Below are 25,135 nucleotides of genomic sequence, written 5' to 3' on the forward strand. Positions count from 1 at the left end.
CCAGGGGAAGGGGAGGCCCCCCCTCCGCGCTGCCAAGGCGCCACTGCGAGGCCGGCAGACTCCATCCCCTCGGCTCCTCCGCCTCTCCTCTGCCGCGGGCCGGCCCTGCCGCGCAGCGGGGCGACGCCCGCAGCCCGGCGTCGCCCGGGTCCGGGCGGGCGGCGGCGGCCCCTCCCCGCGGCTCGCTGCCGGCTCCGCCCGCGGCGCCCCGGCCCGGCCTCTGCGGCCACCGAGGCGGCGGGCCAGAGCGGCGCGAGCAGGCCGCGCCTCCACGTGACCGGCGCCGCCGCCGCCGCCGCCGCCCGAAGCTCGGGCGGCCATCACCGTCCCGGGCCGGCTCGTGCGCCCGGCCCTCGGCCCCCGCCTCCCCTCGCTCCTCCGAGGCGGCCGCGGCCCGGGCCGGGCAGCCGGGCCGCCCTCTGGGCTCGGGGCCGGGGGGCGGGGCGGCCGCCGCCCCCGCCTCGCCGCCCCCGCCCTCCCCTGCCCGTTTCCAGTATGGCGGCTCGACGTGCGTGACCCGGCGCCTGTGCCGCCTCCAGTACTTGTGGGCGATGCCGCGTCCGTGAGTGACACACAGCTCGCTCGCACACGGACGCCCGCACGCCGGAGCCCGAGCCGAGCCGGAGCCGCTGGAAGCCGCCTCGCCGTCCTCTCCCGGCCCCTGCCAGCGCCGGAGCCACGGCGCCACCTCCTCCTCCTCCTCCTCCCGCCTGCGCCCGCGCCTCGCGTCCGAGACGCGCCCGGCGCTAAGCGAGGCTGCCCGGAGCCCGCGGCGGCGGCGGCCCCCGGCCCGGGAGGATGGGGAACCGCGAGGGAGGAGGAGCGGGCGCCGCCGCCGCCGCCGCCGCCGAGCCCTGCCCGCCGGCTTCTGAGCGGGCGCCCCGGGAGTCCGCGGCCCCGAGCGGGCGCCCTCCGAGCCCGGCCGCCTGCCTCCTGGGAGCGCTGCACCTGGTGATGAGCCTCATCGTGGCGGCGGCGCGGGCCGAGAAGGAAGGTGGGTGACAGCGGCGCCGCCCCGCGCCCCCCGCCGCCTCCCCCGGGCCCTGCGGGGGCCCCGGGCGGAGGAAGCTCGGCGGCTGCGCTCCCGGGGCTGTCACTCGCTCGGCGCCCCGCGTGCCCGGCCCGGCCCGGCCCGGCCCGGGGCTGCGCCTCCGCGTGTGCCCGGCCCGGCCCGGCCCGGGGCCTGGGGGCGGCGCTGCCCGGCCCTGGCGCTGCCGGCTCCAAACTTCCTGAGTCCCGGCGCGGGGGCCGAGCCGCGCGCGGAGCCTCGGAGCCGGCTCGCTGCCGGGCGGGGGGCGGACCTTGCTCCCCCCGCAAGGGGAGGTGGGCGCCGGGCTCCAGCTTCTAAAGCTTTTGGCCGCTTCTGTTGAAAACTCGGCCTCGATTCGGATCGCCCGTCTGGGTGACCCCCCCCCCCCCCATTTAAAGCGCCGCGGAAAGCTGACTTAGAAGTGGGCCGAGGCCCCCGCCGGCCCCGGAGGGCTCCACAGTTCGCATCGCCCCCTCGTATTGCCCTGCTCTTGATTCACTTTTTAAAAAAAACCTGCGCCTACGTATAGCAAGTTTCTAATTTATCAGCCTCTGTTTATAGAATTTACAGTCAGTCGAATACTTGTTTCTGAAAGCTTTTTGTTGTTCATTTTTTTGGATGGAGGAATGCACAGGAAGAATTGAATTATTTTTTAATGTTTTAAACTATATCATAAGTCTGTACATTGTAGCCAAAGAGGTGTAGTTTTTGCGGATGCGGCAGGGTTTTGGACTCCGGGACTTGGAGCTGGAAGGGCTTAGGATTGTTTGCTCGAGCTCCCTACGTGGTACTCTGAATTTAGTTTCAAACCTTGGTTCCACCACTTCCTGTGTGACCTTGGAGCAGTTACTTAACTTGGCTTAACTTGGCTTGGTGAGTGGAGGGTCTCCTGGATGGCCCTTGAGGTCCCTTCTGTCTCTAAAATATGAAACAATGAATCTTTTTTTGTAAATGAGAAGCAGGGCCTAGAGAGGGAGACTTTTGACTGATTTGCTCAGTCATAGCCGAAGTCAAATCTAGGTTCTTTAACACAGACCACATGGATGTTTGGGTCCATTGAAACTTTTTTTGTTCACTTAATGGCTTGACGAGAAAGGGGAGCTAAAAGTAAAAGATCACTTTAAAAGAAGTTAATGCTGCCTTCCCTTTTTTATACTAATAATACAGAGAACTTTTTTTGTGTAACTAGTGCATAATTAAATCTTTGATTCAACTTGCTTTTTTATTGCTGAAATCACAAATGTAGTACAAACCAAGTTAGAGTGAAGTGTAAAAGAAGGTACTTTAATTTTACTTTTTCTGTCTACTTTTCATGTTGGAATTTTGCAGTCAGGTTAATTTGGCAACAGGATTATTTGCTTTCTAAAATGCATCTTATACTAGGATTAATTGGTATTAATAATGTCAAGTGTATCTGGGGTGCTAATCTTTGTTTTAATTGTGTTAGTGAAACTTCAACTTTAATGGTTGCTTTTTCTGGATTGTAAAGCTTTCAGGAGGCTTTATGGCACCTAGCACACACTAATAAACTCGTAGTGGACCCTCGATGCTTCTTTATAAAGTATCAGAGATCTAAAACAGTTAGGGACTGCAGAGACTGCATAGCACAACACCCTCATTTTGCACCTAAGAAAACTGAAGCCTAGGGCTTCACTTGCCCCAGTTCCCACAGGTAGTAAGGTAGAATTTGAACCCAGGTCCTCCATAGATGTAAATGAAGTATATGCCTGATACTGTTTGCTGATACACTGTTCCCATTGCTTTTTGTTTCTTTAACATCATTTAATGCACTATATCTCTAAATGGGGGACAGTTAAATAAGTGAGACACTTGGTAAAAGAAGTACCCATATAATTACAACCTATTTGCTAATGATATCTATTACATTGTGAGATTTATTTTGTGCTTGAATCAGTAGCTCTTAATATATCTTGTGGCCATTGTATTGTCAACAAGCATTTATGAAGAGATTACTTGTCTGTGCTAGGCACTGTAGGGATTTTAAATTGTGGAGATACAAAGAAAGGCAAAACACTGTCTCTTCCTCAAGAGAGCTCATATTCTGATGAGGGAGACAGCAGGCAAACAGCTAAAATTGAATCTGGGTACTAATGGACAGTGGGAAAGACCTTTCTGCAAAAAAAGTAGAATTTGATTTCAATTGTGGAGAAAACTAGAGAACCTAGCTGGTGGAAGTGAAGAGGATCTTGGTTAAATCCACTAGCTAAATTTTCCAACAAGTCATCTCCAGAAGTTAGTGGCTTAACTATTTTTTCACTTTGGTTCTTATTTTGAGTAAAAGAAATTGATTTTTTCTCACCTGAAAAGACCAATGAACAAGAATAATGGGTCTGAGTAGTTGCATCTCTGAACTCTCTCAATAAGTTCATATAAATAGGGTACCCAAGTACTACAAGATTTTTGTCATATTCATTTCAAAAGTAGCCAGATATTTTAAACTTTCTCTTAAAAAGGTAAAGTTTACATGTATTTTCAAGTTCTAGGTTTACAATGTATTCTGTGTTATTGGAATTTTCCCTCCCAATTAAAAAAGCAGAACTGTTTTTTTAAAGATCAAAAATTTCTCTTGTCAAGGAGACTTTAGAGCAAGGCTTGTCAATAATTGATTGTTAATATTTCATAGAAATATGTTTTAATAATTTAAAAGCTCACTGTGACATCTGCTCACAAGAATATTTGTTACTTGATATAGTTTGCTTATTTCTTGCTTGTACTAGACTGTCCTAATCTACTTGGTTCACTATCAGGTCATACATCTTTTACTGGTTGCTCCCTATCTGATCATTGGAGTAGAGAGGCAGGTACCTCATTAATTTTCAAGAACAGAACTTTGAAGATGTTTTGACTTGCTGAGCTTACCAGAGCTAGAGAGGGAGACTTTTAACTGATTTGCTCAGTCATAGCTGGAGTCAAATCTAGGTTCTTTAACACAGACCACATGGATGTTTAGGCCCATTGAAACTTTTTTGTTCACTTAATGACTTGATGAGAAAGGGGAGCTAAAAGTAAAAGATCACTTTAAAAGAAGTTAATGCTACCTTCCCTTTTTTATACTAATAATGCAGAGAATTTTCTTGTGTAACTCATTATCTGTGCTTGTGCAGTTACACTCTCATTTTGCACTTTAAGGAATTTTAATTCCAGAAGTGAAGATACTTTATATGTTTCTTAAAATGATGCTTTGAATTGATACTCCAAATAATTTCTAACAACAAATACATGATATTACCCTCTTAATAGGACTTGTAAAAATCATATTTTTCTTCTAAAAATGAATTCCAAGAAATCTTTGCCATCTTATTTAAACTCTAAAGCATATAGTTTATATAATTATAATGAACTGATGATACATAGAAATTGGGAATTTAGGGGTACAAGGTTTTTAGGAATATGATATACCTTTTTCCTTTTTATTTTTTTTCTTTTGGTTACTGTGATTTCTTCAGCATGGGAAACTCTGGGTACCTTCCTCTAATGCAAGTTCTCAAAAATAAGTCCTAGAACCTTGATTGCATGCCAAGAGGTTAAGTTAAACACAAGCTGAGGGTTATCAACCTAATGTGTGTCAATATTAAGGCATAGACTCAGGTCTTCCTGATTCCATCTATACACTGTGCCAGGCTAGCTCTCTATTAGATATACTATGATGTCTTTATAGAATCCATTTAGTCTTAGGGCTGAGATCATTTAGTTAAACCTTTTTATTTTACGAATATGGAAAATAAGACTTAGAGGTTTTTTGTATTTTGCTCAAGATCACACGTGATGAGATTCATACTGAAGTCCCTAACTCTAAATTTGGGACTCCTTGCATTATGCCACTGGCCTTTCAGATTTTACAAGCAATTTTGACATTAATTGGCATTTGATGTCAGTTTAACATTAAGAGCATGGTCTTTATTAGACCAATTTCATTGTTTACCAGGGTTTTGTTTGGCTTGTTTTTCCAAGTGTGAATTAGATTCTAATGTTACTTGTCTTTGTAGCAACTTCCTAAGAAATTGGGTAGAGACTGCATCAAGGAATTGTTTTGAGCAATGAATGAGATTTTAAATATCTATAATCTATCCATACATGTGTATCCATGTATATATGTGTATACCTACATATGAATATATATCTCCATATATGCACATACACACATATGCTTAAGCATTTTGTAAGTGCTATTATTTATCTTTAGGGGCTTAAGTGCACATCCTGATGAATAAATCCTTTTTAGCTGGCTACTTAAGTGTGACTCCAGGGTTTTGCCTGTCTAAAATAAATTTTCTGGAATATTTTGACAGTTAAATATACCTTTATCACTGGAAAGTGCATTTTTTTTCCTGCTTCAGAATTGATGGAATTATATGTTTTTGAAAAAATACCACATTCTTTCTAGTTCACAGTTGTTATATAAATGGATTGCAAATGTCAGGAAAAATAGAATCCATAAACCTTCCAAATGAAATGAGCATGTAGGTAACTTTACTGTAATTTTTCAATTAGAATCACAGTGAATTGCTGTAGAAATTTATTCTTTGCAAAGGATTTGATAGTATGGAAATTAGTACCCCCACTTATTTTTTGTCTTCAACTGTGTGACATAGTTCATGTTTTTAGATTGGTTTTGTCAAGTTCAATGACCCCTTTTAACTGGACCTCACTTAGAAATGAAATTGTTGAAACATATATCAATTTTTAAAAACTTGGCTTCTATGATTGTATTTCTCTGCTTATAACTTACGTTGCTTGTTCTTCCCAACCTTCTTCAGAATATCTCTTGGTATTATTTTCCCTTGATGAGAAGTCCTGTCTTCTAATTTCAATTATTGACTTCTCTTCGAAATTTTATTTTGGTCCTATCTTTTCATGGCATTAGATGTTCAATTGCCTGCAGGACATTTCCACTTTGCATCCTGTGCTATCAATTCAAACTTAATATTACTTCTAAGCAAAGAAATTAAGTCTTTTTTTAGCAAGGACTATTTTTAAATTTACTCTTTTATATTGTTGTTTAGACTTTTTCAGTCCTGTCCCATTCTTCCCACATGACCTCATGTGGGATTTTCTGTCAAGATTACTGGAGTGGTTTGGCCTTTCCTTTTTTCACCTCATTTTACAGATGAGGAAATTGAGACCAAAAGGTTTAAGTGATTTGCTCAGGGTCTACCTGGATGTTTCTCTTTCCTCTCTTTTTTATATTTTTTCCCCCTATTTCATCTATTCTTTTAAAATGCTTATTGTAGCCAGTCTTTATGTGCATTTAATTTTCTTATTGCTTTTTTTTCCCCACTCCATCTACCTGATGTTCCATTGCTAGAATGATCTTGAAACATTTAATATCCCTCATGTCACTACTAACAACCTCCTTTGACTTACCATTGCCTGAAGGTCTAAATTGCCCAATCTGACTTTATAGGTTTTCCATGATCAAGTCCTAACCTACTAACCCAACTTCATCTCTTATTATTCACCATTGTATATTCTTTTGACAGTTAAATTTCCTCACCTCTTGAACATGCCAAGTTCATTTTAAATTCCACACCTTTATTCCATGTTTTCCAATGTGACATATTCGTTTCTTTCCCTTCCACTTTTGTAAATGCTAACTATTCTACAGCCTCAATATCTGTTACCATCATTTTCAGCTACATCAGCCCAGAGTATTCTCCTTCTCTGAACTCCTGAAACACTTATTCAATTTATTTAGCACTGAATTTCTAAACCATTTATATTTACTTTCATGTTCCTTAACTAGATCACAAACTCTTCTCAAATTTGTAATATAAAGTGTCTTATATACACTACATCCCCTAATATATTGTTGTCTACTTGTCAAAATTCAGTACATACTTGAGAAAGTATGATTTGTTTCAAAAAAATAATTGTTTTAAAGTTATCTTCCTCTTTGTCTTTTCTTTCACTTAATGATATTGGTAAAGGGAATAAACTCTTCATACTGTTCAGTTTTAGTGAAAGATCAGAGAGAAAATGGTACCAAGACTGCCTAAGTCTAGTCTCGATTTTCAAAGAAGGGAAAAAAATAGAGCCTATAATGTTTAAGCCTGATTTTTATTTCTGGAAAAAATCTAGAGTATATAATTGAAGTGGAGTTTAGTGACCATCTCGAAAATGAAACTGATCATAAAGAACTAACATGATTTCCTTGAGATCTGGTCATTACTTTGATAGAACATTAGATTGATGAGGGTAATGCAGTATGTGTATAAGGGAGGAAAAGGGGGGGAGGGAAGAAGAGAGAAAGGGAGAGAGAGACAGACAGACAGACTGAACAAGCAGAGAAAGAATGTTGTGTTTTTATGTATATTTTTAGAAAAGTCATTTGACAAGGTTTCATGTTGTGTGAGTGTATGGGATTGACTAAATGAGGCATAATTAGGATTCAGTACTGGTGGTAGCAGAATCCAAAGAGTAGTCTTTAATCAGCTTGGAAGGAGCTTTCTAGTAAAGTGCCTAGGCATCTGTCCTTGTTCTTTATTGTAGGTGATACAAATCAAAAGGATAACTAACATGTTGGTTGACAAGATACAAAAAGTTCTCACTAATGTAATAATGCTGTAATATGATACAAAATATATGCAAATCAACTTTATGAGTTTTAATGGGGCAGCATAACTTGATAGCAGTTGTCAAAATGAAAAACTCTGAAGCCTTTAGCTTAGTATAAGTCAACAGTGGTATGTTGTTAACTTAAAAAGCTTAGAAAAGGCATGGAGTCTAGGATTGTACCAGAGAGAATTAATTGAAGGAAGTGTGAAATGTTTAGCCAGGGAAAGAGAAGACTAGTGGTGGATATGATAGCAGCTTTCAAGTGTTTACGGGAATCATGTGGAGGATGAATTAAAACTCTTCTGTTGATTTCAGAGAATAGAACTGTGATCAGTACAGATGGAAATTGCAGGGGCAAATGTAGATTTGATGTGGAAAGACATCTTAATAGTTAATAGAGTTTTCAAAAGTTGAATGATTTGCCTTAGAAGATATTGGGGTCCCTTGCAAAAAGGATTGAAGAACTTTACCTCAGATTTGCAAGACTAAAGATCATGATTCAGATCAGCTTGCAACCTTAATTTGGTATGAATCTGATGGAAAAACACCCAAGGAAAACGTGGGGAGAAATACATTTGCTTTCCATTTGAAATGATAGTCATCACTTCTTATTACAATTCCCTTGGATTTTAAGGTTCTTAGTCCAAGTGCAAAAATAATTTTTACATGTTATAGCTGCCATATAACTTTCTATTAGAGACTGATTAAAGCATGGTTAGTTTTTTTTTTACTCATCGACATTTTAGGAGGAAAAATGACATCCTCTTTTTTTGGATTGTTTGAAAAACTGGTTTAATGTGAAGGTTATTATTTTAAGTAAAATATTCTCTTCCAAAAACCTTTTCCTCACTTTATATCGTTTGATAGACATTAAATTGGTTTAGAATTGGCAAATAGTCCATTACTAGATCGTGTTCACTAATTAAAAGAGGCAGGAGAAATCCTAGTTGATAAATAATCTTAATTATACTTGATGACAAAATACATGTTTTTCTTAAAATTTTCCAACCTAAGCAATGTTAAAGTAGTTTGTGTCGAAAAGAAGTGTATGTTTTATGAATTCTGGGGGGGGGTGTTAATTGCATGATAGAATTCTTTTTATGGTTAATGGGAACAATATTTTGATGTCTTTTTTTTCCTGCCCTTTTCCTTCCTCTTTTCTCCCCCCATTTATAGAAATGTATGGAAACACACACACACACACACACACACACACACACACACGGCAATCGATAATCTGGAGGCTTTTTCAATGAGTGATTTGGAGATTGTAGGGTAATTGAGTGAGTTCTCTTCAGAGCATCTATTTGGAAGAATCTCACAGAGGTCCAAAGGAAAGATATTTTCTTGGGCAAAAGAAGACCCATTCTTCATTTTAGAGTAGGAACTGTACATCAGAGCATAAATGATGATTTGACCTGAACTGGGAGAATTTTAGCTAGGATGGATCATAAACTTTGAACTGAAAGATCTTGTTTAACCCATATGAAATGCATCTAGCTAGAACTGGGCAGAATTCTTTTAGATATACTCTTCCTAACCTGCAATCCTATATTTTTCTATTTCTGCTATATGTATGTGACTATGTGTGTATGTGTGTTCTTTAACATACATATGCATGTATACAGACATATATGCATATTTTTTATGCCCCTAAAATGCATTCTTGTGACCTGTGTTATGTAGTGTCAGGGAAATAAAGTGGTGACTTAACTTAAAGGGAAAGAGAATATAGGTGCTATGCCAGGGCACCCTGGGACAAAGGCAATGGCAGAAGTAGGAAAAGGTCATCAGAAACTGGGTGTGGTAGCTCTCTCAGGAAGCTAGCCACTGGGCCAGTTGAGTGAACAAGATCAGAGATTCAATAGTTCCAACCAGGGTTAGAGATTGGTGGCATTTAGAATATAGTAAGAAGGAAGCCCTGGGCCTAGAAGGAAATAGTTTCTCTAGATAGGTTTACAGGAAGAGATTATTCCTCTCAGGAAAATGATGAAATCTGCAAAATCCAGGACCTAGGTTTCTTAAGACTCCTACTTTGTACAGAGTGGAAAAGAAAACTGAATTTCAGAGTTGATGGAGCAAGATCAAATCCTGTTTTTTGACACCTGATTGTGTGACTGACCTTGGTTAAAAGTCACTTAGTCTCTTTCCTTTAACCTTTTTCTTTTTCTTTTTTGGTTTTTGAAAGGCAGTGGGGTTAAGTGACTTGTCCAAGGTCACCCAGCTAGGTAATTATTAAATGTCTGAGGCTAGAATTTGAACTCAGGTCCTCCTGACTCCAGGGCTGGTGCTCTATACACTGTGCCACCAAACTGCCCCCTTTTTAAATTTTTTTCAACTAATAAAGAGGGAATTGGTCTACGTGATCTTTTTTCTTTTTTTTTTAGGTTTTTTTTTTTTTGGCAAGGCAAATGGGGTTAAGTGATACCCAAGGCCACACAGCTAGGTAATTATTAAGTGTCTGAGGCCAGATTTGAACTCAGGTACTCCTGACTCCAGGTCCAGTGCTCTATCTACTGCACCACCTAGCCTCCCCTTTAAGGTATCTTCTAACAGGATAGTGAGAGGAGCAAAATTTTAAATCTGAAATGAGTAAATTGCCCACTAGAGATTAGAAATATGCTACAGATAGATGATCAAATCGATTATATAGTTGTATCCTCTACTGACAATAGGAAAAGTTTTTACCTTTTCTTGGGTTACATCTTTTAGATATTTGAGAGTTCTAGAAATTCTTATTGCTTATTTTATTCTTGTTTATTTTTCTTCATGGAGGTCTCGGTAAAATAGATTTGCTCTATTTATGTCTTTATTATTTGGTCTTTTAAGCTTTATTTAATACATTAAAGCTATGTATAGATCTGAAAGAAAACAGTTATAATTGCTCTTCATTAATTTTACTGAATTTTGCTTTTAATGCATCATCCTTTAAAAAAAATTTTTATTGTTTTTTTTGAATTTTACAATTCCCCCCCATCTTGCTTCCTTCCCCCAGCCCCCACAGAAGGTGATCTGATAGTCTTTACATTGTTTCCATGCTATAAATTGATCAAAATTGAATATGTTGAGAGAGAAATCATATCCTTAAGGAAAAAATAAAATATAAGAGATAGCAAAATTACATAACGATACCTTTTTTAAAAAAAAATTAAAGGTAATATTCTTTGCTCTTTATTCAAACTCCACAATTCTTTCTTTGGATACAGTTGGTATTCTCCATTGCAGATACTTCAAAATTGTCCCTGATTGTTGCACTGATGGAATGAGGGAGTCCATCCAGATTAATCATCACTCCCACGTTGCTGTTAGGGTGAACTTTCTTCTGGTTCTGCTCATCTCCCTCAGCTTCAGTTCATGCATATCCTTCCAGGCTTCTCTGAATTCTCATCCCTCCTGGGTTCTAACAGAACAGTAGTGTTCCATTACATACATATACCACAGTTTGCTAAGCCATTCCCCAGTTGAAGAACATTATTTAATTTCGGATTCTTTGGCACTACAAACAGGACTGCTATGAATATTTTTGTACAAGCAATGTTTTTACCCTTTTTCATAATCTCTTCAGGTTTAGACCCAGTAGTGCTATTGCTGGATCAAAGGTATGCACATTTTTATTGCCCTTTGGGCATAATTCCAAAATTGCTCTCCAGAAAGATTAGATGAGTTCACAGCTCCACCAACAATGCATTAGTGTCCCAGATTTCCCACATCCCTTCCAACATTGATCATTGTCCTTTCAGTGGTCATATTGGCCAGTCTGAAAAGTGTGAGGTGGTAATGATTTAGAGTAATTTTTCATATGACTATGAATTGCTTTGATTTCCTCCCCGTAAATTGCCTCTGCATATCCTTTGACATTTGTCAATTGGAAAATGGCTTTTTTTTATAAATTTAACTCAGTTCTCTATATATTTTAGAAATTAGTCCTTTGTCAGAAATGCTAGTTGAAAAATTGTTTCCCAATTTACTACATTTCTTTTGATCTTGGCCTACAGTGTTTTTGACTGTGCAAAAGCTTTTTAATTTAATGTAATCAAAATTATTTAGTTTGTTTTTAATGATGTTCTCCATCTCTTCCTCAGTCATAAACTTTCCCTTTCAGATAGGTAAACTATTCCTTGATCTCCTAGTTTACTTATAATATTGTCTTTTATGCCTAAATCCTGCACCCATTTTGATCTTATCTTGGAATAGGGTGTGAGATGTTGGTCTAATCCAAGTTTCTGCCATACTAACTTCCAATTTTCCCAATTTTCTCTTTTTTTATGGAAGAGAGAGTTTTTATCCCAGGAATTGTACTCTTTGAGTTTATCAAATAGCAGATTACTATAATCATTTCCTGCTATCTCTTTTGCACTTAGTCTATTCCACTGATCCACTATTCTATTTCTTAGCCAATACCAGACAGTTTTGATGCTTATAATACAATTTTAAATCTTGTAGGGCTAAGCCACTTACTTTTGCACTTTTTTCATTAAATCCCTGGAAATTCTTGATTTTTTTATTTCTCCATATGAATTTACTTACAATTTTTTTCTAACTCATTAAAGTAATTTTTTGGAATTTTGATTGGTAGGGCACTAAATAAGTAGTTTAATTTAGGTAGAATTGTCATTTTAATTATATTAGCTCAGCCTATCCATGAGTAGCTGATATTTGCTCAGTGCTTTAAATCTGATTTTATTTGTGAGAGAAGTGTTTTGTAGTTGTCTTCATAGTTTCTGAGTCTGCCTTAGCAGGGAGACTCCCAAGTATTTTATATTGTATGAAGTTACTTTGAATGGGATTTCTCTTTTTAGCTCTTGCTGCTGCTGTGTCTTTCTTGTAATATATAGAAATGCTGAGGATTTATAAGGATTTATTTTATATCCTGTGACTTTGCTAAAGTTGCTAATTGTTTCTAGTTTCTAGTAGTTTTTTGCTTTTTTAACTTTTATTTATGTATTCGTTCATTCATTCATTCATTCATTTATTTAGAACTTTACAATTTTTCCTGTAATCTTGCTTCTCTCCCCCCACCCTCCACAGAAGTCAGTCTGTTAGTCTTTACATTGTTTGCGTGGTATACATTGATCTAAGTTGAATGTGATGAGAGAGAAATTATATCCTTAAGGAAGAAAAATAAAGTATAAGAGAAAGCAAAATTACATAAGATAACTTTTTTCAATTAATTAAATTTAATTAATTAAAGGTAAAAGTCTTCGGTCTTTGCTTAAATTCCACAATTCTTTCTCTGGATACAGATGGTATTTTCCATCACACAGATAGCCCCAAATTATGCCTGATTGTTGCACTGATGGAATGAGCAAGTGCATTAAGATTGATCATCATCCCCATGTTGCTGTTAGGGTGTACATTGTTCTTCTGGTTCTGCTCATCTCACTCAGCATCAGTTCATGCAAATCCTTCTGGCTTTTGAATTCCCATCCTTCCTGGTCTCTAATAGAACAGTAGTGTTCCATGACATACATATACCACAGTTTATTAAGCCATTTCCTAATTGATGGACATTCACTCAGTTTTCAATTCTTTGCCACCACCAACAGGGTTGCCATGAATATTTTTGTACAAGTGATATTTTTACCCTTTTTTCATGATCTCTTCAGAGTATAGACCCAGTAGTGATATTGCTGGATCAAAGGGCATGCACATTTTTGTTGCCCTTTGGGCATAATTCCAAATTGCTCTCAAGAAAGGTTGGATAAGTTCACAGCTCCACCAACAATGCATTAGTATCCCAGGATTTTCCACATCCTTCTAACATTGATCATTGTCCTTTCTGGTCATATTGGCCAGTTTGAGAGGTGTGAAGTGGTGTCTCAGAGACAAAGCTAATATTTCTAACACAATATTGAATAGTAGTGGTGATAATGGGAATCCTTGTTTCACTCCTGATATTATTGGGAATGCTCCTAGCTTATCCCCATTGCATATAGTGCTTGTTGATGTTTTCAGCTAGATGCTGCTTATCATTCTAAGGAACAATCCATTTATTCCTACACTGTCTAGTGTTTTTGGTAGGAATGGGTGCTCTATTTTGTGAAAGGCTTTTTCAGCATCTGTTAATATAATCATGATTTCTGATAGGTTTGTTATTGATATAGTTAATTATACTAACTGTTTTCCTAATATTGAACCAATCCTGCATTCCTGGAATAAATTATGATTGGTTATAGTGTATTATCCTATTGATAACTTGCAGTAATCACTTTGCTAAGATTTTGTTTAAGCATTTTGCATCTATATTCATTAGGGAGATAGGTCTATAATTTTCTTTCTGTTTTGACTTTTCCTGGTTTAGGTATCAGCACCATATTAGTGTCATAGAAAGAGTTAGGCAGTCGTCTTCAACTATTTTGCCAAAGAGTTTATAGAGAATTGGAACCAATTGTTCCTTAAATGTTTGATAGAATTCATTTGTGGATCCATCTGGCCTTTGAGATTTTTTTCTTAGGGAGTTCAATAATGGCTTGTTTCTTTTTCTGAGATAGGGTTATTTAGGTATTTAATTTTCTCTTCATTTAACGTGGGCAGCTTATGTTTTTATAAATATTCATCCATTTCACTCAGGTTATCAAATTTATTGACATACATTTGGGCAAAATAATTCCAAAGTGTTACTTTAATTTCTTCCTCATTGATTGTGAGTTCACCTTTTTTCATTTATGATACTGGCAATTTGCTTTTCTACTTTCTTTTTTAATTAAATTAACCAGAAGTTTATCAATTTTATTGGGTTTTTTCATAAAAATCACCTCTTGGTTCTATTTATTAATTCTTGCTTTCAATTTTATTAATTTCTCCTTTAATTTTTAGAATTTCTAATTTGGTATTTAATTGAGGGTTTTAATGTGTTCTTTCTCTAATTTTTTTAGTTGCATGTTTCATTCATAGATTTCCTCTTTCTCTGTATTATTCATATATGCATTTAAAGATATAATATATCCCCTAATGACTGCCTTGGCTGTATCTCATAACTTTTGCTATGTTGTCTTGTTATTGTCATTGTCTAGGATGAAATCATTAATTCTATCTATAATTTCTTGTTTGATCTACTCATTCTTTAAAATGAGCTTATTTAGTTTCCAGTTAGTTTTAGATCTATCTCTCCCTGGCCCATTGTTGCATGTGATGTTTTTTTATTGCATTATGATATGAGAAGGATGCATTCCCTATTTCTGCTTTTTTTTTACATTTGATTATAAGGTTTTTATGTCCTAGTACATGGTCAATTTTTGTGTAAGTGCCATGTACTGCAGAAAAAAGTATATTCTTTTCTGTCCCCATTCAGTTTCCACCAAAGGTCTATCGTGTCTAGGTTTTCTAACATTCTATTTACCTCCTTAACTTCCTTCTTGTTTATTTTATGGTTAGATTTATCTAATTCTGAGGGAGGGTTGTTGAGGTTTCCCACCAGTAGAGTTTTGCTGTCTATGTCTTCCTATAATTCATTCAAACTCTCCTCTAAGAATTTGGATGTTATTCCACTTGCTGCATACATATTTATTATTGAAATTGCTTCATTGTCTATGGTACCTTTTAGGGGGTGCCTTTTAGTTTCCTTCTTTATCTCTTTTAATGCTTTTTTTTTTTTTGCAAGGCAAATGGGGTTAAGTGGCTTGCCCACGGCCACACAGCTAGGTAATTATTAAATGTCTGAAACCAGATTTGAACCTCATACTCCTGACTCCAGGGCTGGTGCTTTATCCACTGCGCCACCTAGCGGCCCCCAATGCTATCTATTTTTGCATCTGCTCTGGCTGAGATAAGGATTGCTACCCCTGCTTGTTTCATTTCAGCTGAAGCAAAATATATTTTGCTCCAACCTTTTTCCTTTTCTCTGTAATGTATCTCTGTGCTTCAAATGAGTTTCTTGTAAGCAGCATATTGTAGGATTGTGGTTTTTAATCTAGTCTGCTATTCACTTATGTTTTATGGGAGAGTTCATCCCATTCACATTCAAAGTTATAATTAGTAACTCTTCATTAGTAACTCACCGTGTTATCTTCCCTCTGTTGTATTTCCCCCTTTTTTCATTTTATCTATATTCCCCAGTATTTTGTTTCTGAATACCACCACCTTTAGCATATTTTGCCCTCTTGTATCCAACCTCTCTCCCCTTTTCCTTTGCCCCTTTTTCTTTCTTAGTTCCTCTTTTCCACCCCCCCTCCCCTTTCCCCTTTTAATACTTGGAAAGGTAAGATAAGTTTAAGTCAGTGTGTGTGTTGTTGACTTCGATATTCTCTTCCCTCCCTTCCTTTCCTCCCCTTTCATTGAGAAAGCAAGCAGTTTAATATAGGTTATACATAGTCAGTACTACAAAACATTTTTATTATCAATCAGTGTTGTGAAAGAAAACACAGACCCCCAAAAACCTCAAATCTAAGAAAACCAAAGAAAGTAAAAAAGTATGCTTTGATCTGTATTCAGACTCCATCATTTCTTTCTCTGGAGGTGGCTCTTTGGAAGTCCTTTGGAATTGTCCTGGATCATTGTATTGCTGAGAATACTAAATTCATTTATATTTGATCATTGTATAATATTGCTATTACTGTGTATGATATTTTCCTGGTTCTGCTCACTTGGTTTTATATCAGTACATATAGATCTTTACAATTTTTTTCTTATTTATTTACATACTACTAAATAGTCTTGTTCTAAAAGTAAACCTAATCCCCCCCCAAAAAAAACAAAAAACCTCACAAGAAATAAAGTGAAAGAATGAGAAAAAAACATGTTTCATTCTTTCACTCATTCCCTCTTCAAAAGTGTGCTATGGGACAGCCCAGTGGCACAGTGGACAGAGCCAAGTGGAACCAAGAGACCCCAATCCTACATTCCCGCCTTCCCAAGAGACCCAGCAGCCACCCAGACCCATGGTCCGGGACAGGTCATCCAATCCCATTTCCTTGCAAAAAGTAAAAAAGAAAATGTATTCTATCTGATGAGCCTCTCCCATAATCTGCCCTCTCTTCTACCCCCTACATTCCCCCCACTTCCCTCGTCCCCTTTCTCCCATCCCCTTTCTCTCCTTTTTCTTCTAGATTTCTATGCCCTATTAAGTATATGTATATTGTTTCCTAATGCTTCCTCAATCCCCTCACCTTCCTCCCTTCCTTACCATTGCCAAAGCTATGTCTTGATTCTTTTAAACGAAATATCTTAGTCTATTCTACTTCTCCTTTCCTTTCTCCCAGTATATTTCCTTTTCACCCATTGACTTCATTTTAAAAGCATATACCTTCATACTCAGCTCTCTCCTGTGCCTTGTCTATATATGCTCCTTCTAATTGCTCTAATAAATGAGAAGGTTCATGTGAGTATTATCAGTATCACCTTTCCCATGCAGAAATACTTGCAGTTCATCATCATTAAATCTCTCATAATTTACCCTTCTCATCTAACCTCTCTATGCTTCACCTGAGTTTTGTAGTTGAAGATCAAACTTTCTGTTCAGCTTTGGCCATTTCAACAGGAACATTTGAAATTCATCTCTTTCATTGAAAGTTCATCTTTTCCCCCTGGAAGAAGATGTTCAGTTTTGCTGTGTAGTTGATTCTCAGTTGCATTCCAAGCTCTTTTTCCTTCCAGAATTTTATATTCTAAGCCCTATGAGCCCTTAATGTGGATGCTGCTAAGTCCTTTGTAATCATGACTGAAGCTCCATGATATTTGAATTGTGTCCTTCTGGCTGCTTGTAATATTTTCTCTTTGACTTGGGAGTTCTGGAACTTGGCTATAATATTCCTGGGGGTTCCTTCCTTCTTTCTTTCTTTTTTTTTTTGGATCTCTTTTAGTAGGAGATCAGTGGATTCTCTCAATTTCTATTTTACCCTCTGCTTCTAGGATACCAGGGCAATTTTCCTGAAGAAATTCTTTAAAAATGAAGTCAAGGTTCTTTTCCTGATCGTAACTTTTGAGGTAACCCAGTAATTTTTAAATTGTCTCTCCTGGTTCATTTTTTTCCAGATCTGTTGTTTTTTCAGTGAGATATTTCATGTTTTCATTCTTATTGGTGTTGAATTATTGTGTCTTGATTTCTCACAAAGTCATCAGCTTCCTTTAACTCCAGTCTACATTTGAAAGATTTATTTTCTTCAGAGCGCTTTCTTATCTCCTTTTCCATCTGGCCATTTCTTCTATTTAAGGTATTTTTCTCCTCATTAACTTTCTGCACTGTTTTTTCCATTTAACCTAAATTAGTTTTCAGTATGTTATTTTCTTCATCAGTTTTTTTTTGGATTTCCTTGACTAAGCTGCTGACTTGGTTTTCATGTTTTTCCTGCATCTTTCTCATTTTCTTTTCCCAATTTTTCTTCTACCTCCCTTACATGCTTTTCAAAATCTTTTTTGGAGCTCTGAAATAGCCTGAGACCAATTTCTATATTTCTTTTTTTTTTTTTTTAAGGCAAACGGGGTTAAGTGGCTTGCCCAAGGCTAGGTATTTATTAAGTGTCTGAGACCAGATTTGAACCCAGGTACTCCTGACTCCAGGGCTGGTGCTTTATCCACTACGCCACCTAGCCGCCCCAATTTCTATATTTCTTAAGAGGATTTAGATGCAGAAGTTGGAACTTTCCCATCTTCTGAGTATGTATATTGATGCTCCATTGCACCAAAGTAATTGTCTATGGTCAGGTTCCTTTTTTTCCCCTATTTCCTCATTTCCTCAGCCTGTGCCCTGGTTTTGGGGTGCTTCTTGAGCTTTTGAGTATTATTGGGACACCCCTGCAAAGGACCTCAGTTCCTTCAAGGTCTTATGAGAGGCTCTGACTACTCTCCTGGTCTGTGCTTTGGTCTGTGGATGACTGTAAGTGTACCCTTCTGCCCTGGAGCTATGAGGAGGGTCCCTGCTCTGTGGCAATGGGTGGTCCCTGCTCTATAGCAATGGGTGGTCCCAGATTGTGACCAGGGTCTGAATATGGACAAAGCCCCAGAGTCCTGTTCCAGAGCCAGAGGAGAGACCTCGATAGTCTTCCCCTACTCCTTTACCTTCCTTGGCCGGAGTGTTCTGGAAGCAGCTGCTGGGTGGCTCCCTAATGGGTGGCTCTGTGGGCCTGCTTCTGCTTCCTGGGATCTGTGCTTTGCTGATGGCCATGGCCACACTGGGAGGGGGGGGGGGGAGGCACTGGCTTGGGCTTCTTGCTCACTCTGGCAGATGTTTCCCCACTGATCTTCCAAGTTGTGTTTGGTGTCCCCTGGGTTGCCAGGTCAGGAAACTGCTTCTACTGCTGGGAGTCGTTACTCCCCAGGACCCAGGTACCCAGCGGACTGTTCCCAGAGCTATATGTGGGCTGTTCCGCAGCCCTCACCAGCCCCTTGGAACAGAGCTTTCCCAAGATCTTATAGGTTACCTTGGGCTGGAGGATTGCCTCACCAGATCTTTCTGTGTGTTTTGTCTCTCGAAAATGTAGTTAGTGCCATAATTTTCAGGTTTTTGGAATATTTCAGAGAGAGAGCTTCTAAGAAAGGCTGTTCTCATGCTGCCGTCTTGGCTCCACCCTCTTTACAGATTTTTCAGAAATCATCTTGCTCATCATTTATTGTAGCACTATAGTATTCCATCATAACCATATGCCCTAATTTCTTGAGTTATTATTCCCCATTTCCTGGGCTTACCCTCAATTTCCAATCTAATTCTTTGCTAGCACAAAAAAGAGCCACTATAATTATTTTTGTACAAGTTGATCTTTTCCTTTTTAAAAAATTTCTTTTGGGATTTAGACCTTCTAGTTGTAATACTGGGTCAAAGGGAATGCATGGTTTTTGTAGTCAAATTATTATCCAGAATAGTTGGATCATTTCACATTTTCACCAGCAGTGCTTTATTGATCCAATTTTCCCACTTATTCTCAAAGAGTTATTTTCCCTTTTCTATCATATTAGCCAAACTGATAGGTGTGAATTCGTCCTGCAGATTTGTTTTAATTTGCATTTTTTCTAAAAAAATAGGAATTCAGAACATTTTTTTCGTGATTGCAGATTAGCTTTTATTTTTTGAAACCTGACCATTTATCATTTGGGAATGATTTGTGATCTTGTAAATTTGATCCATTTCTCTATATTTAAAGACAGGAAACTTTATGTCGTAAAATTTTTTTCACAGTTTTGATTCCTAACTGTATTTCCCTCCATCCTATTTATCCTTCTCCCTTGTTTTACTTTTGGCCACCACCTCCCACAATCTGCCTTCCCTTCTATTATCAACCCTTCTTTTCTTACTCCCTTCCCTTCCTACTTCTCTATTCTTTATATGTGCCAATACAATGAAAGTAATGTTCAGACCTTTTCTTCTCCACTACCTCCTTTATATGATGATTTACCCCATTATATTCTTCCTTCCCCTTTCTCCCAGTGTATCCCTCTTTTTCTTCTCTTAATTTTAATTTTTTAGATATCCCATCACAATCATTCCTTTCTCACCCTTTAATTTTTTTTATATTCTCCCACCTTAGTCAAGTCACACCTGTGTCCTCTTGTTCTTCATATATACCCCCTTCTAACTTCTTTAGCAATGATACAAATATCTTTACAACTATCACCTTCCCATGTAGAAATGTAAATTGTTTAACCTTTTTTGATTTCGTTATGATTTCTTTTTTCATGTTTACCTTTTTATGCTTCTTGAATCTTAAATTTAAGAGTCAGATTTTCTATTCAGTTCTGGTCTTTCATCAGGAATGTTGGGGCAACTCATCTCTTTCATTAAATGTCCATTTTTCTCCCTAAAGGGAAAAAGCACTTAGTGTGTTAGTGTTTCTCCTTGTCCTGGGACCATAGTCTGGAACCTTATATGGGCAATGTGTAACAGAGTTCACACCCAGTTTAGGCACAGGGTCCCCTGTAATCTTCTGACCAATTGTTTGGTTTGTGTATGGACAGAGAACTCCAGAAGTAGCTGCTTCAGTGAACCCCAAGACTTGCTGCTGATCTATCCTAGACTGTACTCCACTCTCACCCTAATGAAACAAACCTTTCTTGCCAACTCTTAAGTTGTCTTGGGCTAATAAATTATTTTATCTTGTCTTTTTGAAGGTATAGTCACTCCAGAATTCTTTTTGAAGTATTATTTTAAAGTCATTTAGAGTGTAATTTGTGAGATCTCAGGTGAATCCCTGCCTTTATTCTACCATTTTGGCTTTGCTGCTATCATCCTTTTTTTTTTATTCTTCTTCTAAATTGTTCTATGGGACTCAGGCATTTTTAAAACAAATATCATTTTAAGCTGTCTTGATGGCATGTCTAATACTGGTAAATGTAAATATAAGTATTCATAAAATTCAGAAATATAAGTATTCATATTCATGTAAATATAAATATAAACATAAATAATATCTTATTTTGGAATGAAAATTGCTTTGAATGCAAACTCCATTCTTTTAAAATTGTACCTATAGTTTAATTGGTGTGCAGGAACATCCCATGAAGAAACTTCCTTTACCTTTGCTGATATATATATATCTTCTTTATAACTTATAGTTTTAAAGAGTTCCTTTGGACCCAGTTAGATAGCTTGCCCAGAAACCACAAAGAGAATTTGAATCATGTCTTCCTTAACTCCCCAAACTATCAAGCACCCTATCTACTCTCTCATGCTGCTTATTATCTAGCATGCCTAATACCTAGTATGTAGGAGGGCTGAAGACTGGGAGAATTTATAGATCATTCACAGTGATTTGTTCGTTCTTAATACATTTGTAGATTCAGGGACATGTTAGATTTCAAAAAAACGAAACCTGTTAAAATGTTCTAGGAATAAAGTTTCAAAAGTTAGCTAAAATATGGATAAGATTAAAATCATCACAAAAGATATGTAAATACAAATTATTTAGTATTTTGTATGGAAATTTATTGGTGTTTCCTTCTAGGGCTTTGTTTTTATTTACCTTAGGTATTAGGAGATTTAGATTTTTCTAGAGAAGTGTCATTTTTGCAGGTTCTTTCTAAATAGAATCCCCTCTGGAAGTCTTCAAAAAGAGTCTGAAGAAGCACTTGTTGGGAATTCTTTTTGTATATGGTTTAACTAAATGGACTTTGAGGTCCATTCCAACTTGATTTTGAGAAGTTTGTGACCTAATTATAAAATTATATAAATTGTGTAAAGAAAGGATACTAAAATAGAAATCTTTCAAATAAAGCTTAAGATGTAGACTGCTTCTCCTCCCTTCGCCCCCCCCTTAAAGTCTAAAGTTATTGTACTATAATATAACTGGGTCTAAAATATTGTTTCCTGATAGCAATTAATTGAAAAAACAATGGTGGTCATTACCAGAAAGTATCACTTTTTTTTCCCCATAGTGTTGCATTGTGGGGTTTTTTTTTTTTTAAGTATTAGAATAAATACTTGACTGGAAAGCAGTTGGTTGGACTCTTGGTTTTGTAGTTTCTAACAACAGAGATACAACAGATGTTTAAGAATTTACTATTTGCAAAACACTGCTGGGTTTGGGGCAAGACTCAGATCTTTAATAAGAATTAGTATCAGCTCTTAGAACTTATACTGTGGTAATTGAAGCAAATAATCCTAGAATATTTTGTGAAAAGTACATTAAGTTTCAAAAACACTTTGTATTTAACCTCGGGCAAATCACTCTGTGTTTTGGAATCATCTTTATCAGTGGATTTGGCTTGGTAATTAATCATTTATTAAGTGTCTCTCACCATTTTAAGTGTTTAATGATGAATATTGACTGACACTGCTCAAGTAAGTAGCTTACATTCTGGGGGAGGAGATAACTGGTACATAATTATTTATAATTTAAATATATGGTAGTTTTTGGGAAAAGACACTAATGATAGATGGGGGCTTCAGGAAAAGCTTGTTATATAGAAGGTGTTACAATGAATTGATTTTTGAAAGAAACTGGAAGGTTTCTGAGAGGCGGAAATGAGGTGGAAATGCAAGGTAATGTAGTTAAGTCTATAGAGTGCATTGAAAGGAGTAATATATAATGATAGAAAGAGAAATTGATTTTAAGGGTTCCAAATACCCAGAGGAGCTTTATATTTTATCCTAGACGGTTTAAGCAGGGGAGTGACATTGACTGTCACAATAGCATTAGGAAAATCACTTGGGTATCTATGTAGAGGATAAATTATACAGGGGAGAGACTTGAGACAGGGAGACTAATTCAAGGTTATTCAGTTAGTCCTGGAAAAAAGTGAAATTAAGATGATTGCTTTGTGAGTAAAGAGAAGATATGAGAAATGATATGGAAATGAAATTATCAAAAGTTGGCAATTATTTCTAAGGTTCATCTTAGAGTTATATTTTAGTCAAAGGAGTTAAAAAATGTAGTAAAGTGGCAATTGAGTTTTGACATCCTTTGGTAGATATGTTATCATTTGACTGGAGAATATGTTGCTTTGTTTCATTATATATTATCAGTTATAAACAAGCTGGAGAATGGGCAATGATTTTTTTTTAAAGTGACAAAATCTTCAGCTTTTACCATTTGCTGCTGGATTCTCTTATCTGAAATCTTGAATATGAATTCAGTCCCTTTGCAACTCAGCCCTTCAAATCCTTGAAGATAATATGTTCTACCTTAGTTTTATTTTCTCCTGGTTTTCAATATCCTTGTTTTCTTTTTTCAGTCCTTATCTGGGGATTACAGACAGAAATTGTATTAGAGAATTTCAGAGGTCATTTTGAGTTTTTGAATTACTCTCTATGAAACTCTAGAATGTGATCATTTTTACTATTGAATTGATACACATCATTGCTTTACTCCCATGTTTATTGGAAAAGGTACTAGTGCAGCCTCATTGCATATATGATGCATGCCTTTTAAAGATGCTTTTACACGTGTGTGTGTGTCTATATGCATGTATATGAATATATAAACATGCCTATATTTTGTAGGATTTTTAGCATAAAGGAGCATTGTACTTGTTCAGAGCCTTTTTCTCAATAAATTTTTTTTTTAGGTTTTTGCAAGGCAAATTAGGGTTAAGTGATTTGCCCAAGGCCATACAGCTAGGTCTGTGAGCGTCTGAGGGCCAATTTGAACTCAGGTACTGTGGACTTAAAGGCTGGTGCTCTATCCACTGCACCACCTAGCTGCCCCTCCATAACTTTATACTGGAGGGTAAAAAGTATGTATGGATTTTGTCCATAAACTCTGTAACCCTTGCTTTAACCTGAGTACTATTTTCTTTAAGAAAGGAGTAAAAATTGAAGACTTCCAGTCAAGATGGTGGAGAGAAGAAAGGTACAGTTCTAAAGTCTCCTGATCTCTTCCCCATCTATCACATGAAACAAACCTCTTAAAAGAGATCCGACCCACAAAACCCAGAAAGAAAAGCCAGGAGAAAGAACATGTACCTCAGGATTTGTCTCCCGTAGCAGCTTTGGCCGAATTTGGGTGGGTGAGTCTGGGCTCATAGGGAGGATCAGCCCCAGACCAGCCAGATGAACAGCTGAATTGGAACCGGGAGTCTGAGGACCGGAGAGCCTGACCTGCTGGATCAGCGGCGGGGGATGGACGAAAGGGGCTTGGGTCCACGAGGAAGCAGAGGCGCTGGTGTTGGTGCTGTCCCCCTGGAGCTTGGGGACCAGGCTGGGGTGAGAGTTCTGGTGCAGGAGAGCTGCGGACATCATCCCTAGGCTCCTCGGGTCTGAGAAACTCTGAGTCCACCCCTCCATTGCACAGAGGCCTCTTCCCAAACAAACAAATGCAAACTACTTCTGCCTCAAGCCCAGGTGTGTGAGCAGAAGAACCAGCCCAGCTGAGGAATGACCTCAGGCCAGGGTAAAGCCCACCATTGATTGAAGGCAAAAGAATTCAATGCCTCCAACTCCTCCCTTCAGGCAAAGGGAGAAGGCCTCTCAACCAAGGTCACAGACACTCAAGAGAGGGCAACCAGCACCTCCTACTGGCCAGCCAGAGAAACTGCACTCAGTAAAGCCTTTAGTGATCCCAAGGCCAGGTGAACCAGTGCCCCCCCCAACTCAAGGTCTTAGCATAATGATGAAGGGTCAGCGGAAAGGTGGATCCATAGAAAAAATCCTGGAAGGGAAAGACCCCAATTCAGAGAGACCTGGAACCTCTGAGGAGAATATAATCTGGTCTCCAGCACAGAAAGAATTTGGGAGAGACAATTAATACCTGCAACAAGAAAACAAAACCTTAGAAAGTACAATTGGACAAACACAAAAGGAGAATAAATCTCTCAGATCATCAATTGGACAATTACAAAATAAGAATAATTCTCTCAGATCCTCAAATGAGCAAATGCAAAAAGAAATTAATTCTCTCAAAATCTCCATTGGTCAAATGGAAAGCTCTTTCAAAAGTGGAATTGACCAATTGGAAAAGGAGTTGCAAAAGGTTAATGAAGAAAACTCCTCCCCCCCCAAAAAAATAATGGAGTCTACAGAAACTGATTCCATGAGACAGCAAGAGTCAGTTAAACAAAATAAAAAAATAGAAAAAATAGAAACAAATGTAAACTACCTCATCAACAAAACCACTGACCTTGAGAATAGATTGAGGAGGGACAACCTGAAAATTATAGGACTTCCTG

The 25,135-nt window shown here is 38.5% G+C and overlaps 1 protein-coding gene across 3 annotated transcripts in view; it reads left to right on the forward strand.

The window, feature by feature from the left end:
* The first annotated feature begins 783 nt into the window (after nt 1-783).
* The window catches only part of TMEM131 (transmembrane protein 131), a 236,478-nt gene continuing 212,126 nt past the window's right edge, over nt 784-25,135 (forward strand). For all 3 annotated transcript variants that reach the window (XM_074213733.1, XM_074213734.1, XM_074213735.1), the window contains exon 1: nt 784-994. In XM_074213733.1, coding sequence (XP_074069834.1) covers nt 799-994 — 196 coding nt within the window. In that variant the 5' untranslated portion in view covers nt 784-798. The remainder of the gene's footprint in view (nt 995-25,135) is intronic.

This window comes from Macrotis lagotis, chromosome 1 (genome assembly GCF_037893015.1).
Source record: "Macrotis lagotis isolate mMagLag1 chromosome 1, bilby.v1.9.chrom.fasta, whole genome shotgun sequence".
NCBI lineage: Eukaryota > Metazoa > Chordata > Mammalia > Peramelemorphia > Peramelidae > Macrotis > Macrotis lagotis.